Genomic DNA, 17,614 nt, shown 5'->3' with positions numbered 1-17,614 from the left:
TAAATGTGCTTGCTAGTGTGTGTAAGTGTTTGCTGTCTAAAAGACGGAGCCAGGGCCTTTCAATCATACCTCGCTTAAATGCGCTGACGATGACTCATTGTATATATTGTAAAAAACAGATGGAGGAGATGAACACTTGAAGTGGACCATTAGAAAGAGGCCAGTTTATGAAGCACTGTACCATAAAGCACCTCTTCAGAATTTTTTCTCACACATTTCTTACCACTTTTCTTCCACTCATTCAGACTGAGACGGAGTAAGAATGATTAAGAATGAGCATGGTACATGATATTGCTTTGTACTGTCATAACCTTGCAAACCACAACTACAGAGACCCTTACAGCTCAATTTCAGGCCACTACTGAACTGATGGCATATAAACAGTAACACTAATGTTGAATATCAGCATCAGATGGACTTTACATTCTCAGAAAAAAAATGAGCAAAGATTTTACTTTTAGAGGTCGACAGCTTTTCACTTGGCCAGACATCTTTGTACCTTATTTACCCCTAAAAGGTTCATAGTAGTACCTCAAGGGTACATATTATTGGCTGCTACTCTAATGTATTGATATTCACCTTTTAGGCATAGACAAGGTACAAAGTTGTCCTGTTAAGATTATTGCCCCAGTGACAAGCTGTTGAACACCTAAAGATAGAATTTTTGCACATTGTTTCAGATATTGGCAAACAAAAATGGTCTAGGGCTTTCCCAAAATGGCAAACTCTAATCTGATGGGCTAGTTTTACTCAGTATCCGCTTTGGCAGGGTGCAGAGGTTTATATCAGTTTGTCAGGAAACCAGATCATTTCAATTAGACTTCCAAAAAACTATGTGCTTAACTTGGCAAGGTTTGGGATGTTCTTGGCATTGAATATGTTCAAGAGTTTTGTTTCAGACACTTGCAAGTAACCAAGATATCCCTGAGCAAACTTGTTCATTGTCATTACACCAAACTACTAAGGTCTAAAGGGGCATTCATACTGACAGCGATGCTGAAATGCTGAAGTGCTGACAAGTAGCTGTACTGTTGGTTGTCATATCGTCAATGGTCTCTGTCACTCATGTCACTTCCAACTGGCCATTCTGAAATGGCTAAATAAGCTGGTTGTTTTACTGCAGACAGGGATCTCCAACCCTGCTCCTGGAGAGCTACCATCCTGCAGACTTCAATTCCAACCCTGCTCCAACACACCTGTCTGTAATTATCAAGCAGCCCTGAACACCTTGATTAGCTGGTTCAGGTGTGTACCTGGGGTGTAGCTTAAATCTGCAGGACAGTACTGCCCTACAAAGGCAAAAGACCTTAACTCGCTAGAGTGTGAAACTGAGAAAAATGACTTTAAAGTTAGCGCTTAAAAACAACATTAATTTTAAACCAGCAGGGACAATACAGCCCTGAAGAAAAAAGTAATTTCAGACAGTAAATTCCCAGACAGTAATTTTGACTAATGTATCCAAAGTACAAGAGCATTTGCTACTAGTCTTTAGTCTAGAGAGTCTTAACGGAATAGTTCACCCAAAAATTAAAATTCAGTCATGATTTTCTCATTCTCATGTTATATCAAATCTGAGGGTGAGTATCCTCTTTTTGATTCTCAGAAGAAAGAAAGTCACACAAGTCTGGAACGGTATGAAGGTGAGTAAATGATCACAGAATCTTCATTTTTGGGTGAACTATCCCTTTAACATTGTACAGTTGTACAGCTTTGCCGTACATTTGGGGAATAGATTGCATACTCTACTCAACTTTGTTCTTTTCAAGATGATACTCCTCCTATTTAAAGGGTGAATGGCCCTTTAGAGAACCTTAATTCACTTTGAAAATTTCTTAACAAACAGTATATATTTTGTCCAACAATAAAACTTTTGAAAATGTATTAAACAAATACCTTGTAGGACAAGGGTGTATAATCCTGTTCCTGAAAGGCCAATGTCCTGTAGAGTTTAACTCCAACCTTACCCAACACACTTTCCTGGAAGTTTCTAAACTTAAACATCTTGATTAGCTGTGTGTTTAATTAGAATTTGACCTAAAGCCCTCCATGAGTCTCTTAGCTATATAGGACAAGGATGAGCAACTTCGGTGCTGGAGGGCCGAAGCTTGATTGGGGACGGAGCTAAACTCTTCAATATTATTCCCTCCAGGACTGGAGTTGCATATCCCTTATGTATAAGTTAAAAGAAACATAGTGACATTAATAGAACTGTTTTACTGGTCATTGTAATATAAGTCAGACTCTGAAAAGTGAGAGCCTATGGATGAATATAATTAATTTTACAGCTGAGGGGAAACAGTTCTACAAAAAGCCTTCTAGACGACCCCCTTTGCCAGTGACAGCTGCACCTCATCCCTGCGTGAGCCCTTTAGGCTCGCTTTAAACTGTATTATATCTCTCTTAACTTCACCCTAAACGTCATTCCTCTCTTCACATAGTTCCACCTCTCCGGGTCACTTTTTTTCTTCCAAATCCTCAGTACCACATACTATATCTTTTTTTCACAAATCCTCTTTCCCCTTCCCATGACTCACATCTTTCTCTCTCATCCAATAAATTAAGCGCATTCAACGTCTACCTCTTTCACACTCTCTTTTCTCCTTATCTTACACTTTCGCCTCATCAACAATTCCACACACATGGCAGGGTCTGCAAATGCTCCATTGGAGGTAAATTAATTGCTCACACATCTTTATCATTCGTCATTTCATAGGACTAGTGCTCAATTTTGCCCCTTTTTTCCAGCCAGTTTCCTTTATCCCAGACTTTCTTCTCACCTGCAATCCAGTCGTTCCAGCTCAAAGTGGGGGTTGAAGTTTAGCACAATGCGCTGCGAGGGTTCGGGTGCGCTGATCACCCACTGGCAGCTCTGATGGGGCGGGTATTCCAGGGGGTATCCTGGAGATGTGATGTAACCAGCCTTACTGGCATCCAGCTGGCCTCCGCATGTCTCAACTAAGACAAATGAGAGAAAGACAAATAGAAAGAAAGTGAGGTGAGGTAGAGTGTGAGATAAGTTAGTTATTTGCCACATACTTCACGCTCATTTGGCCAAGCAGAGTGGCGTAAACTTAAGGCAAATTTAATACATAAGTCACAAGCGCTACCAAATCCCTGAGCAAGCACTGCATGGCTACCAGAATACCTATCATCTTGTACAAACACACAAGGGACAAAAACAATGCTTTATGAAGCTAAAACCATCATTAAATCAACATTATCCCTATTGTGTAGGGTGACCAGACGTCCCTGTTTTACGGGTACAGTCCCGGTTTTTGGTGTCCTGTCCCCTACTGGAGTTGTCCCCGGAAATGTCCCCGTTTTATAGCACATTCAAAACAACATGCAAATACAAGCCAGCTGGCTGTAATATGATTGAGATTTTCACCAGCAGAGGGCGCTGCGAGCTGATTACTTGGCCGCAAGCCACTACTGTAGCCATGAAAAGCTTGGACGAGAGCAGAGCACTATTATCATCAGTTATCAAAAAAGACCGCATTATATACATATGAAAACAAGGTAATACTGTTTGTGTGCAATCTATAACAAGACATGTAGGTTGCAGGATTGTTTTGCACACAATAGGCCTAGTAAACATTCCTGAAACTTCCGCCATCACAACTCTGAAGTCTCTGATATGAATAATATAAAAAATAATAAACTAATCAATTACACTTGCACAATTACATTTGCAGAAAGCACATACTTTGTAGTCAATAGGAGCCTAAAATGCAAAATATTAACCCTGAATATGGATAGAAAAGATTCATTTCCAGAAGCATATGTTTATAAACATAAAATTTGAAAGGTTGCAGGTATGTACACACAGTTGTGAAAATGTTAAATACAGTTAGAAAATAACATATTTGTTGTTTTTTTATCATATGTTTTCATATCATTTTATTTTAATGTGTTTTTGTAAAGCCATAATTTTGTTATAATACTAGCCTAATGTTTTCAGATGTTTGCTATTTGCAGGGGTGTAAACTACTTGAGTAATTTTATTGGATTACTGTGCTTATGTATTATTTTTGGGGAATTTGTACTTTGTTCATGTAAAATGTAAACTGATTACTTGTACTTTTACTTGATTACATTTCTGAAGGAAAAAAAACTGTACTTTTTACTCCTTACAAATTTTATTTCAACTTAAGAAGTATATAAGAAATTTTTATTTTATCTCATACACATTAAATATGGTAAACCGAAACTCAAAAGTGCTTTTGATGTGCAAGAACCAATGAGTTTTGTTTTCACGCATCAAGCACACACATTTCAGCTTCAGTTATAACTTTAGCCAGGTAAATTTCTGGCATCAAAAGTTTGCTATCAATTCTGAGGAAGCATTTCGAGGTAGCAAAGTTGCTTTTTTTCCCCTTCAAAAAAAAATAAAGTAACAAATAAATGAATAAAATGAATAAATAAGTTTGTGTTCATTAATACAAGTTCCTGCAAGTAATTGGTGCATTTTGGATGATACTGGATGACGTCACAAAGGCCTCTTGAAAACACATCATATTATAGAAGTTGGTTGGGCAAAAAGTTGTTGGGAATGCTCACTTAAAATGAAAATAACATCTCCCTAATGTCATTGCTCTGTGGATACTATATTTCTACAATAAATAAATCTTTAATTTGACAATTTCGTGAAATTACAACCACATTTCAATTACCTTATGTTCTTTTAAGCTTTCTCACAATGTTATTGTAAAAGTCTGGAGGCATTCAACACATTTCTTATGCTTTGTACAAGATATAATAGTCTACCATAGCCAACCCTGAGACTGGAAGTGGCATGCAAGTCTCTTCTCTGGAGGTTCAAGAGGTCCTTTCTTCTACCACCTCACCTAAAGTAGTTTCTCTGTTAGCATCACCAAACAGTCCTTCCACATGCTAGCATTCATGCTAACATGCGGAACAGCCCTTTTTCATGCCACCCTCACACATAGAGGATATCACTCTGGTTATTATTATTCTAAATGAAGCTAAGATTAGGAGACAGAAATACTTTCTGGTCTTTCACCATGACAACCGTACAGTGAGGGGTTTTTAACCACATACCAGCCAAACGACAACTGAGGAGTTAGCAGATGGGTCATACCTACTATGCAGCACATTTTCATATCACCTTCATAGAATATTTAACTCACTATTTGTATTAATGGAAAACAAATAAATGTGTTTTCTTTTATCAGAACATAACAATTATATTAATTTTAAATTATTTCACTAGTTTGAATTGATGATGCCATTCTTGGCATGTGTGCTGTGCTCTTCGAAAATAAAACCCAGCAATGTATCACATAATATTCAGCATGTTTACTGGAAATACTGTTTCAATTGGTCATCATTTCATAGGCTTTTCCCATGTCCTGATGCACTTTATAACCCATCAGTCTTTTGTAAAATTCCTTAACTAACAAAAGCCAGTTGCTGAATGACATCATCCCTTAGGAAGTTACATCACTAGTGGTGAGAAAATAGCAGCTTAAAACATAATTCAGCTCTTAAATCATCTTGTTTGATAATATCAACATTTAAAAAGGTATTAAAAAGATATATGAAAATAAGCTTTGACTTCCTCAAGTAAGCTAACCATCACTACTTCATTTACAAGTGACTAATTTTAGCTATTCATTTCAGTCCTGTTCATTTTGTGCAAGTAAATAAGATAAAATGAATAAAGCTGAAGTGTCTGATCTTGACCTGTGCATAGAAGCATATTCATTTTTAAAGGTTACGGTTTTTAAATGGTACTGCATAAAATGAATGATTCAGAACATGGTTATGATTATTGCCATCAACCTTATGAGAAGACAAGCCTGAAGATTATATTTTCTGTATGATAAAAATGTACACCACCACAAAAGGTGAGTGGAACCAGCTAACATGCTTATGTTGGGTAGGATACAACACAGCACACATCGGAAAGGGAAAGTGGGAATAGTGCAAGTTCAGAGAGGAAGAGGGTGGTTTGATTGACAGTTCTGGGTCTGACGTTGGCTTCTGCTAATACATAGATAAACACAGCTGGAAAAATCCTCCTGTCTCTGACAACTTCATCCCATATCTGCTAAAAGCTTCTGGAATAAAGAATCTATATCAGTGGCCACATTTCTTACATTGCATGAGTTATACGATCATAGCCCGGATGAGAAAGGACGGAGTCTCTAATATTAAAGCAACACAAAAATAGTGATGTAGCCGGAGAGAATTAAATGAGACACTGTAAAAATGAGACACAAAGAGACCCAAATGCACAACCCCAGAACCCTCAATATCTAAGAATTTTCTGAAAACTTGTGAAATTGCCCTTCAAAAGCGAGCTGCAAGGCACACTAAAACCATGTTAAAGATCTTCAGCACTATGCATTGGTGTGGTTGAAAATCTTGAGACAAGGAGTTGAGTGTCACCTGAAGCCAAGACTCCCATACGGCTTGCCAGTCATAAGAGCCTGAATAAAACCTATAAGGATGGTTAGGGCTTTTGACATTTCCACTGCTATTATGTCTTTTTAAAAGGTACACTTAAAATGAGGTGGCATTTAAGGCAACAACTGAATCCTGCTAAGCTTTTTCAACTACATCCTCTGAAGGGGAAAATCTAGCTAGTAAAATGTAAGTGCCCACACAAAAACATTCAAGACAAACACACACACACACACACACACACACACACACACACACACACACACATATATATATATATATATATATATATATATATAGGTCAGTAAGTAAACTGCTAATATGATGTTAAATAACCATTTAAATAACACTCTTATTATTCTAATTTATTCTAAATAATGTCACACTGGTAATAAAATAATAAATAAAAAGGTCCTAAAATAGGCTTCATTTTCTTCTCTTATTTTGTGCTGAAGATGACTTGACAGTTCCCCTTGCAGCCCTCCTTCCATGAATTCCTCACCTCATCTCAGTATTATTATCCAATATATTACAGGAACACAAAAGGACAGACAGATAGCAATCATTCTAGTATTTTCATTCTGTCTGCATGTATTCTCTGGCTGTGTCTATAGCTCAGTTGTGGGTTTTCAGGGGAGAGGGTCTTGAGGATAATTCCATGAGGGGGGATTTTGCGTGCTCTGCACTTTTTAGACAGAGAGACAGAAGGGGAGAGGGGCTACAGACAGCCTCAAGAAGAGATTTCAGACCTGGCTGCTGGAATGAACAAAGAATAAAAATAAGGTTTGTGTAACTTTAAATGTCTTGTTCATTTCGAATAAAAAAAAGTGACGTGACGTACAGCCAAGTATGGTAACCCATACTCATTTAACCCATCCAAAGTGAACACACACACACACACCATGAACACACACCCGGAGCAGTGGGCAGCCATTTGTGCTGCGGCGCCCGGGGAGCAGTTGGGGGTTCAGTGCCTTGCTCAAGGGCACCTCAGTCGTGGTATTGCCGGCCCGAGACTCGAACCCACAACCTTAGGGTTAGGAGTCAAACTCTCTAACCATTAGGCCATGACTTCCCCTAAATAACTATCCCAGGACCAGGACTTCCCCTGAATAAAATATTTACTCACCCTTATATACTTTAAAATCCACTATTCTTTTTTAAAAAGCACATGTTGAAATAGGAGTAATGAACAAACATGGCCAAACATGACAAACATGGCCAAAAACCTCTATAAAAGCACTATAAACATGGTCCGTATGTGCACCAGCTTTTTTTGGAACAGGCTGAAAGTCATTGAGCTGTTAACCACTCTGACTGGATCACTGGTTCAGTGAGTCTGTGTAAACAAATCATTTAAACCAGTTTTGTGAACGAATCAATGATTGATTTAAAAGATCTAATACCTGACTGAATAATTTGTTCATAACTGCACATCACCAGTTCAAACTTGACATCCTTGGCTCTTCTTGGTATGTTCATGAGAGTAGTAGTCATGTCCGATTTGCAAAAAATCATTCTGCTGAGGCAGATATTTTCAATTAATCCAGTTTACAAAGCCAGTCTAAAAAATTGTTCACAGATCTGACCAGTTCACTTCTCAGGTTGACTCAAAGACCCGGTTGCAGTGGTTAGAGATCAATGGAGATTACCAAGTAAACAATGACTCATATTTCAGTCTTAAAGTCAAACATGTTTAGAACAACATTAAGGGACAAGAAATAATGATAATCATTTTCAGTTTTTAGTCTAATCTTTAAATCACATGAGATGATGCTTTTAAAAGACTAAAATGCCAAAAAACAAAAAGGGATCTAAAATGTACAGCTCTCTAAATACAAATCGCTCTGTGTGTGTATGTTTTGAGTGTGCACCCAGATGTTTTGTGTTCCTCTCTGCTGGTATTAATTTCTATTAATGGAATCATAGCTGTGCTGAGCTGTCACCGTGGCGATAAGTTGCATGCATGTAGAGAGGCCAAGATATATCTCCATTTCTCTCACCCGTTCTTTTTCTCTGTTTCTCTCTCCATCCTTCCATTCGCACCTTAATTAAAAAGTGCTGTCACCCGCGGTGAGGAAATCAGCACTGATCCATTCATCCTTACCAAAGCTTTCTCGCTCAGTCTTTCTCATTCTCTTTCTCACGAGTCTCACTATCATCTAAGCACTCACCAAAAGAGTCCAATACATATTGAATTTCATTTTATTCCTCTCACAAAACTTTCACAGGGCTTTATAAGACATGAAATATAGCACATAAGTCATATTGACCACTTTCATGATATTTTATGGTCTGCTTTCTCCATATAGGTAGCCTATATAAAGACATGAGGGTCAGTAAATAAAGACAGAATTTTCTTTTTTGGGTGAACTATCCTTTTAAAGAACATTGAATTTTTCATTTTCATGGCTGAATCAAACATTTAATTTTTCATTTTCATGGCTGAAACGAACATTTAATTTTTAATTTTCATGGCTGAAACATCTTGGTTTTACTTATTGGAACAGGTTCCACGTTTTTTATCACTTTAAACCTTTAATTTTCTTTAGAGAAGATCTACAAGCTTCCTAAACAACACTGTTAGAGCATCATAAACCACAAGACGCAAGCAACTGGACCAGAACTAAATGGTAAAAACAGCAATACAAAACATAAATATTCAATAAATAATTGCATGTATTAATAGAAATCACAATAAGCAACTAATAAGTCCTATTGATCACTTTCATTATACTATTATGGTCTACTTTTTCTATATAGGTTGTAAATAATAACAGAACCTTCATTTTTGGCTCAGCTATCCCTTTAAAGAATATTAATTTTCCAAATCCTCTACATTGATCCAAACCTTTATTAAACTTTTCGAAACAGCTCACATATTCTAACATGCTCCACATCCTCTACATTGCTCTAAACCTTTTTTATTCTTTAGAAGAACTACCAAGCTTCACAAACAGCACTGTTATGAACAATAAACTAAGATGAGCAAAAGGACCAGAACTAACTGGTATAAACATGAACATTTTAATAATTTACATGAATTAATAATAATCACAATAAACAATAGTTAATTCAACCAACTTGGCTGTTTTCAAGAAACAATGAACTGATGATTGCTAAATTAACATTGAATTCAAATGCTGTACAGTCACTTGTGTCCATGCATCAGCTCTTTCTCTTCTAAACAGTTGAACTAATCAGATTTAAGAGATTTTATATTGCTCTTCATTATGCATTTCCCAGTGTACTTCTGATCGTGCATCATGAATTTTACAGTTAAAGCTCACCGAAACTTCTGCGGTGCCCTGATTTACAAACATCAATGTGTCACGTTGTCTGTCTTCTTTCACACCCACACTCATGCTCCACTAAAAGCTCAAAATGACACTAAGTATAGAAGGGGCTGCTTCTTTATGCTATATTTTTAATTCCTCCTCAATTCCATCAGTCCAGGGAGTTCTCAGCACCCACTGCCGCTGCAGGGATTGATTCGGTCGTGGTTTCCTGGCCCCAAATGCAAATTTTTGACCTTCTTTTCGGAGCTGAGACTGCTAGCTTCTGCATAGATTAGTACTTCTCTTCTTCACGAAACCCAGAAAAAATAGGATGAAAGGGCATACACAACCACTCAGGGTGTTGTAGATGAAAAGAAGATGTGTGTATGTGCGAGTAGATGGGTGTGTGTCTTTCTGTCTATTTGAAGGAATCCTGGGGAGAACTAAGTGCTTTGTTTGTTCACATAAAGTATTTATACATGTCTCTTTATCCTTTAATCAGGTGTGTCAAGCTAAACAGTGGACACACAAAAAAGCTGTCATAAAGGTACAGTAAAGGAAAGCTGCCAGGATAAATGAACATCACTATTACTAATGTTCATACTAGTGATTTGAACCAACTTTGGCTAAACTTGCACTGTTTGTACAATAGACATGAACGATGCCTTAAACTGTGCAGCTTGAAGATGAATGCTATTGGAACCTTTCTAAGCAATCAGACATGGGATTTTTACCTGGCGGGCGATAAAATGGGCAAAAACATCCCATAGAAGGACCAGAATATCACAAAGGACTTGAAGGTGGGTTCTTTTTCAGTAAGTAAATACCAAAAACATCCTAGAAGAAGCACAGCAACACTATAAACCACCCAGAACACCTCTGAAACCTCATAGCAACACCTTGGCAATCACCCATTACACCCTAGCATTAATGGCTGCGTTAACACCACTCAAAAAGAGTAAAAATGCAGTTTAATATGCATTTTGTCACTTTTTCCCCCAAAACAGAGGCAGATATCTATATAATAGATATCTGCCTCTAAATAAGTTACAGGTTCCTTAAACATAAAATACACAGAAATAGCATAATTACAAACAGGTTTAAATGCATCAATGCATTGATCTTTAACTTTTAAACAGGAGAAAACACCCTGGAAGGACTCGCTGAGAGGGTTCCATTTTTGAGGGCAGTGTTTGACAAGATGTGAATAAGAGGTTTGAGTAGGAGGCATAGAGAGGCAGGTGAAAATAGTGTTTTTGAGAATAAAAGACAGTCTGGACAGTCTGATATCATTTTATGTGGGTCAACATGTCACTTTTTGGCCAGGACAAAACACAAAACTGAGAAGGGCCCCTAAAGGCATGGATCTCACACAAGAGATGCTGTGTCTTTGTTGTCCATAATTGTGTTGCGCTTGTTGAAGCCGATGCCGCTCTGGGAAAGGGGGCGTTGCAGAAGTACCTTTGAGAGTACTGCATGTGTGCAGTTTCAGGTTGCGGTCCAAATGGGTTTTTAAACACCCAACCTAAAAATAAGGCGTAATTGTCTGCAACAAGATATGGACTCACAAATCAAAACTGTTTACATAAATTACCCCCACGAGTAAATGCGAAAACAATTATCAAACAGTTACTGCAGACGTGGCTAATGATCACAGAAAATAAACAAGCATGTAAAATGTCCATTCATCTGCTGAACTCTGCACTTCAAACTGCTGAGCCATATTTCTAAAGCTGCTTTAGTTTAGCCACTTTAAAGTGGTTATTTCTTTGCAGAAATATCATTTGCAATGCCACCACACCCTGTAAACCAGCTTCTCCAAGGATGAAAGTTTGTCAAGAGCAATAATGCAACAATGGCAGAGAGCCACAAGTCAAGCCACAATGTCATCCATAAGCAAGTATGGATAATTCATTCGCAGCTGCAACTTTCCATTATTTAAAGAACTTTCACCACTAATTGTAGCTGCTTCATCATTTTTTTCTCAACCTGTTGGCCTAAAACTGCAGGTGCTGCTGCACTGTAAATAAATATATATTTTTTGAGAGGACTAGGGCATAGATATGGCTATGAATTGCACAAAACAACACAATTAAGATGTATATCATTACAATAACTCATTAATTGTGAGGTTTTGAGTCAAAAGGCCAATTACACACATGATTATTTTCCCTTAATAGCTGTTCACGTTAAAATTAACGATGCATTGTTGACGATATCTGTGAAAACAATCTCCCGTGAAAACTTGAATGGCATTGTTGTTACAGCCTTATCACTTCTGATTATTTGACAGCTTCTAATGAAGCATTGTTTTGCTATTCCGGGAAAAAAAAGTGGACGAAACACGTAGCAATTAACAAAAACGCCATATAAGTACGTGTTTTGTACGCGTGTGAAGAGGCGGGCTGAAAGTCGCGCGCTCTGTAGTCCGCTCGCGCCGTGACTCGGTTTTCCCGTGAAAGACCCACAATGACTGAGAACAAGCACGTTTCAAAACGTGGTCAACGATTGTTCACTATTAAACGGTGGGGGACCAAATATATAAAGACCCCTTGGTCGATTTTTTAAAGAAATGCCTGGCTGTCAATAGATTTCATCCTCCGATGTTCTTCTCGGTGTAAACCTATAGCCTATATTCTGAAGTAGGCTAACTCGGAATTCAACAAATATCATACATGCATATCTTAATAATTAATTTGCATACTATAGGCTACTATAGCCTATATATATATATATATATATATATATATATATATATATATATATATATATATATATATATATATTATTTCTGCCTAGCTACCATATCATTCTGCCATGATATCAACAAAAGCACAAGAAACTTGATGATTCTACTAGTTTAGACCCCCAAATCATGTTCTCGTAACGCGAAGTCGTGGTATTTTCTGGGAAGGTTACAGTGAATATGGCTTGATTTCACGTTCGGATTTTTGCTGTTTTTTCTTTAAAATGATTCTCTATATTAGTTATTTAAATAAAGACCACTTTGCTGTGTCTATATGGTTCTTTATAGAAAAGGTTCTTGATGTTTACATTATGGGTATTTACATCTACATTATGATTTAGTGAAGGAACTTTTTTAAAAAGTTATGGTGACATCAGACTCGTAAAGCCTGGTTGAATTTTATTTTAAATTTTTTTACTTTTTATTATTAGCCTACATATGAACTAGCCTACATTATTTTATTATTAGCCTACATATGAACTAGCCTACATTACAGCCCAGGTTGTCCTGGAAAAGTTGTCCAGAAATTACCTAAAAAGATGTCTCAGCAAACACCAACAACGCTCAAAGAAAGTGTTTCCCATTTATTTGTGTGGCTGCGCCTCATTAAATATAAATCTGCTCTTTTTCTCCATTAAACAAAACCAGAAGCTCTTCTTTTCTCAGTATGGTTTATCTGGACAGCAGAAACACACGTCGCTTCGCCAGGAGAGAAATCTGTTTGCCATTTGCGGATAAGCTCACTGGATGGGAATTTACACACGTAGATACCGCACCGTTATGAAAGTTAAGAGGAAAAACAGACAAACTTACTTTCTTTTGCGCTGACTTTCAGAACGAAGCAAAAAATACATGCAATCCCATGGTGAGATATCCAGAAATCCATCTTTCCAAAAATGCACTGCCTTGAAGAAGTGAAGCGTGTTCAACTAGTGATCTTCTTCAAAGAACAAACCGCGTTAATACAGACTGAGAAAAGTAAAGAAAATAAGCCTTTTTGTCTTTGTAGAGCTCAGAATTTCATATTCAAATGCAGTTCTGTTGAGCCAATTGCGCACAGCAAATACAAACTGTGCATGACATGATCTATTTCATGTAGCCTATTCATAAAGTCAATTGTCATGAAACAGCCTGTTTTTCCTCAAATAAGACTAAATTAGAGGTCTTCAACTGTATTCCGTTAAAACCGTGTATTGCGCTCCATTGCCTTATCGGTCTCCGATGGTTTGATAGCCTAGAGGTTTGCGCGGGGGTTTCTCCCTTAATCATCCGCTAAAAAAACACGCTGCCCTCCGAGTTTAAATGTTCTGCTATCTTCTTGCTCTAGTAAGTCATTCAGTCATACTCGGGATGCACCAAGTTTTGTCCAAACTGCGAGACAGGAGTGGAATTGGTGTTGCGCACAGAAGCGTGTTGAAGCGCACTGCTGTGCTCGCGCTGATCTGTGGCAGCGCGAGTGTATGCGCGCGAGTGAGTGAGTGAGTCAGTATGTGTGTAATAGCATTTCTGAGCGGCGCAGCTATCGCATTACACTTAGAACACCTCTCTCTCTCTCTCTCTCTCTCTCTGATTCTCTCTCTCTCTCTCTCACCTCTCTCTCTCTCTCTCTCTCTCTCTCTCTCTCTCTCTCTCTCTCTCTCTCTCTCTCTCTCTCTCTCTCTCTCTCTCTCTCTCTCTCTCTCTCTCTCTCTCTCTCTCTCTCTCTCTCTCTCTCTCTCTCTCTCTCTCTCTCTCTCTCTCTAAGCGATGAGAAGTCCGGTTCATTTTAGCGAATCGGTTCATTCAATGAACGGATCCATAGAACTGGTCATCGCTCAAAATAAATACAAACTTTTCAACCGATTCACTGAAATATTGGTTTAAAAAATACCCGTTGGTGAATCATCTCGGTTTCTTTGGGTTCTAAGTTGTGAGAGTTGGTTCATTTCTGTGAAAAGGTAGGATAGAATCGGTCAGTGATCAAAAGTGGTGAATGGAGCAACTGATCAATCAGAAGTATTACATAACCATGTGATAACTTTTATCATTATTAAAAGGAGAGAAACGTTTCCAAACGAGACTTTGTCATGTTCTTCCAATCGTGCTATTCGAACGCATAACCGTTAGAAAACAATGACTCATTTGTGAATCAAACATTAGCTCTCTCTCTCTCAGTTTTTGTCTGGTCTTCCTTTCTAGCAATAATGCACAGCCTGAAATGCAATTTACTTTCAAGACATCACATGACATGATGAAACCATGATAAATTGTACAAATTCAAGTTCACCTATCTAGGAAGGGGCTTGCAACGCAATACAAATGCGAAGTTCTCAGCCTTGCTCATGTAATGGTCATCGTGATATGAGGCAATGTGTGCAATGCACAATTACATGAGGCAACGTGTGGCAATGTTTATTTCATATAGGCTACTGACCTAGCTCAGAAATCTCAAATCAGTGCGTGATTAGACCTGCAGGGGGACAGACCTGACCACAGGACCTCAACAACATGGGTCGTCAAGGGCAGAGCAGGAGCATAGCCAGAACTGTCGACCTTCACAGCAGTTGGACTAGATTAATGTCTACTGCATTGCCATTCTTTCCTGATGAACTAACATTTCACAGTTTCTTATTTCAAAAAATCTCATCTGTTTAGACAAGGATACACTGACAAATTTTGTTTTTCTTAGACATTACTCGTGTGCAATATGTTAAGAGCATACTATTGTGAAATATTGTTAAAACTTGCAAATTGCTGAATAAAAGTGCAATTTCTTTCTTGTTTAATTAATAATCTTCCCTACCTCAAAACTTAATTTGAATGGTGTAGAATGCAGTTTGACTTTCTTTCCAGAGTGACAACTGAACTGAAATTAATTTTGAACTGATTTTTTTTTTCGACTGATAAAAAAGATAATTTAATAATTGAAATATAATTTGGATTATAACTAGATGGCATTCACATGCAGCATGACAACAGTGTAGCATAACATTTATTTATTTAAAAAAAAAACACTGAGTGAAGTATTCAGTACCATAATGTTTCACACTAAAGGCAGAACATTCATGTCTTTTGTACAGACTGCACAGGATTTAAGGTGTGTTTCTCAGCCCGTTGGCACAGGCTAAATGAGAACTGTAAATTTAGGCTGAAATGTCATGTTTCTGGACCAACTGCCACATAACAGGACCACCCCACCCAAGCCAAGCTGCTCTACAATCAGAAGATCTAACTTCAGACACAGAGGTTTTTTAATGACACAGCAGAGCTATGCCATGCCGAAAATACTTCACCAAGAACTGCTTTTGGGATGGCCTTCACACCAGGAAGTTACAGTAGTCAAGTGGAAGGACATTCAGTTTTAGTACTGATGACTTAAAGAGGCCAATTTTTGGATTTGTTTTGCTGGACTTTGTTGATTATTATGCATACGTATATATATATACTACATTATGGCTGTTTATGATGCAAGAAACTTTTCTGATTATAATGCATGAGGTCATTCTTGTGTCTTGTGATCTCAGTTTAAATGTATAACTTTACCTTCATGTCTAAATTAAAGTTGCCTGCAAAAGTCACATCCATCATCCTATCTTCATGGAAAAGATTCCTTGTGAAGGCGATTTTCTGGATTTTGTCTGTCTGTGTAGTATATGTGCACGTGTCACCTTAACAAAAAAAAAAAAAGACAGAGAGAGAAAGAGAGAGAGAGAAAGAGAGACATTTACATAAGAGATTTACATTTTTTCTTCTGAGAAAATGTCAATGATATAACAATATATTAAATTTAGTTTGTGACAACATTAAGTCAGTAAATACATCATTTCAGTTGACAGAATAACTTTTAGATTGAATGTGATGGCACAAAAAATAACTTAAAAGTAACATTTAAATAAAATATATACAAACACAATCATACAAGGTAGACTTTTATTAAGGATCATGATGTGAACAGATGTGGAGGACTGGATGCATGTTGTTTAATCGACAAGATAACCTTATAGCACACCTAACAGTGCTTTAGCAAGTTTACTAAATTTTATTGAATTTCTTTACTTAATCCGTAAATATATACTATAAAGTTCTTATAGTTTGGAATCAGGACACATAAACAAGGGTATTTCTTCATTTACTACAAATGCAACATTTGCTTGACATTTTCAAGCCAAGCTTGAAGTAATCTATTCAGAGAAAGTTATTTCTGCTATATTTTCTTCACCACAAATTTTTCATTTTTCAAGTGTGTGTGAGGAACAGAGAACCATGTGTACAATCAGCCATCAGGTCTGTCTCACTCAACACCCCTCTCTTCACAGGAGCAACGGCAGGGCTTCAAAGACCATGAGGTCACATCCTGCTTCACTCCATAGGCTTCTGTCGCCTCTTGTTTAATCCACAAAAAATACATCTTTGTTTTAAATGAAGTTTGATACTTTCATTTTTCTTACTATACCACTCTAAGGGGCCATTCATAAAATAACCTTTTCTAATGTCATCAAGTCCTCATTGAATTCTTAATAAAAACTAAAAAATTGTAACAGCCTAAAGATGTCGATCTAACTCATATGGACAGAAAAACTGCTAGAAAATAGCCTAGACAGAATGTAAGATGCATGCTCTGTGTAATTACGTATGAAGTACATATGATTTAATGAACATGTATCCGTTTCTTCATTTTCATGGTGTTAACACACACACACAATTTCCTTTTATTTCATGACTCAATAAAAACACTCACAAAAACTTCGTTAATTACTTAATCAAATGCAATCACACCTTATAACTAACACACAAACCATAACAACAGGCGTCATAGCTGCTCCGTAACACTCAACTCATCCCATTCGTACAGCCCTCTGCTTTGTTATTGCCCATCCACACGTCATGAACTGCACCGTTGTTTGCGACAGAGGAGTCGCATCCGAGAAAAGCTTTCGCTCTCCATTTAATCTCATTGCTTTTGATGGAAAACAATTGAGACATTCAAGAGATTTCACCTCTGATTCAACTGATTTCTATAGGATGATACTTAAGATAATATTCTGTACTGTATCTGTATTTTAACAAAACAGCTCACTGAGAAACACAACCATGATTTCTGCTAATCAGGCTCATTAGACGGCAGCATTAAATCCTATTTTATACTTTTATTCTGCATTTCAGCAGTCAAGAGCAAGGTTTT

The 17,614-nt window shown here is 37.4% G+C and overlaps 1 protein-coding gene across 3 annotated transcripts in view; it reads right to left on the bottom strand.

Annotated features, from left to right (window-relative positions):
* Positions 1–13,960, bottom strand: part of LOC109049467 (neuropilin-2-like) — a 68,957-nt gene extending 54,997 nt beyond the window's left edge. The window contains exons 1-2 of one of the 3 annotated variants that reach the window (XM_042743076.1): positions 13,267–13,960; positions 2,778–2,955 (exon numbers count right to left, since the gene is read on the bottom strand). In XM_042743076.1, the coding sequence (XP_042599010.1) occupies positions 2,778–2,955; positions 13,267–13,339 (251 nt within the window). In that variant the 5' untranslated portion in view covers positions 13,340–13,960. The remainder of the gene's footprint in view (positions 1–2,777; positions 2,956–13,266) is intronic. The other 2 variants (XM_042743114.1, XM_042743037.1) reach the window with 2 other exon arrangements.
* Positions 13,961–17,614: the final 3,654 nt, after the last annotated feature.

Source organism: Cyprinus carpio, chromosome A1 (genome assembly GCF_018340385.1).
Source record: "Cyprinus carpio isolate SPL01 chromosome A1, ASM1834038v1, whole genome shotgun sequence".
Lineage (NCBI taxonomy): Eukaryota > Metazoa > Chordata > Actinopteri > Cypriniformes > Cyprinidae > Cyprinus > Cyprinus carpio.
The sequence above is the reverse complement of the archived record's forward strand: the minus strand, read 5'-3'. Positions and strand labels throughout refer to the sequence as shown.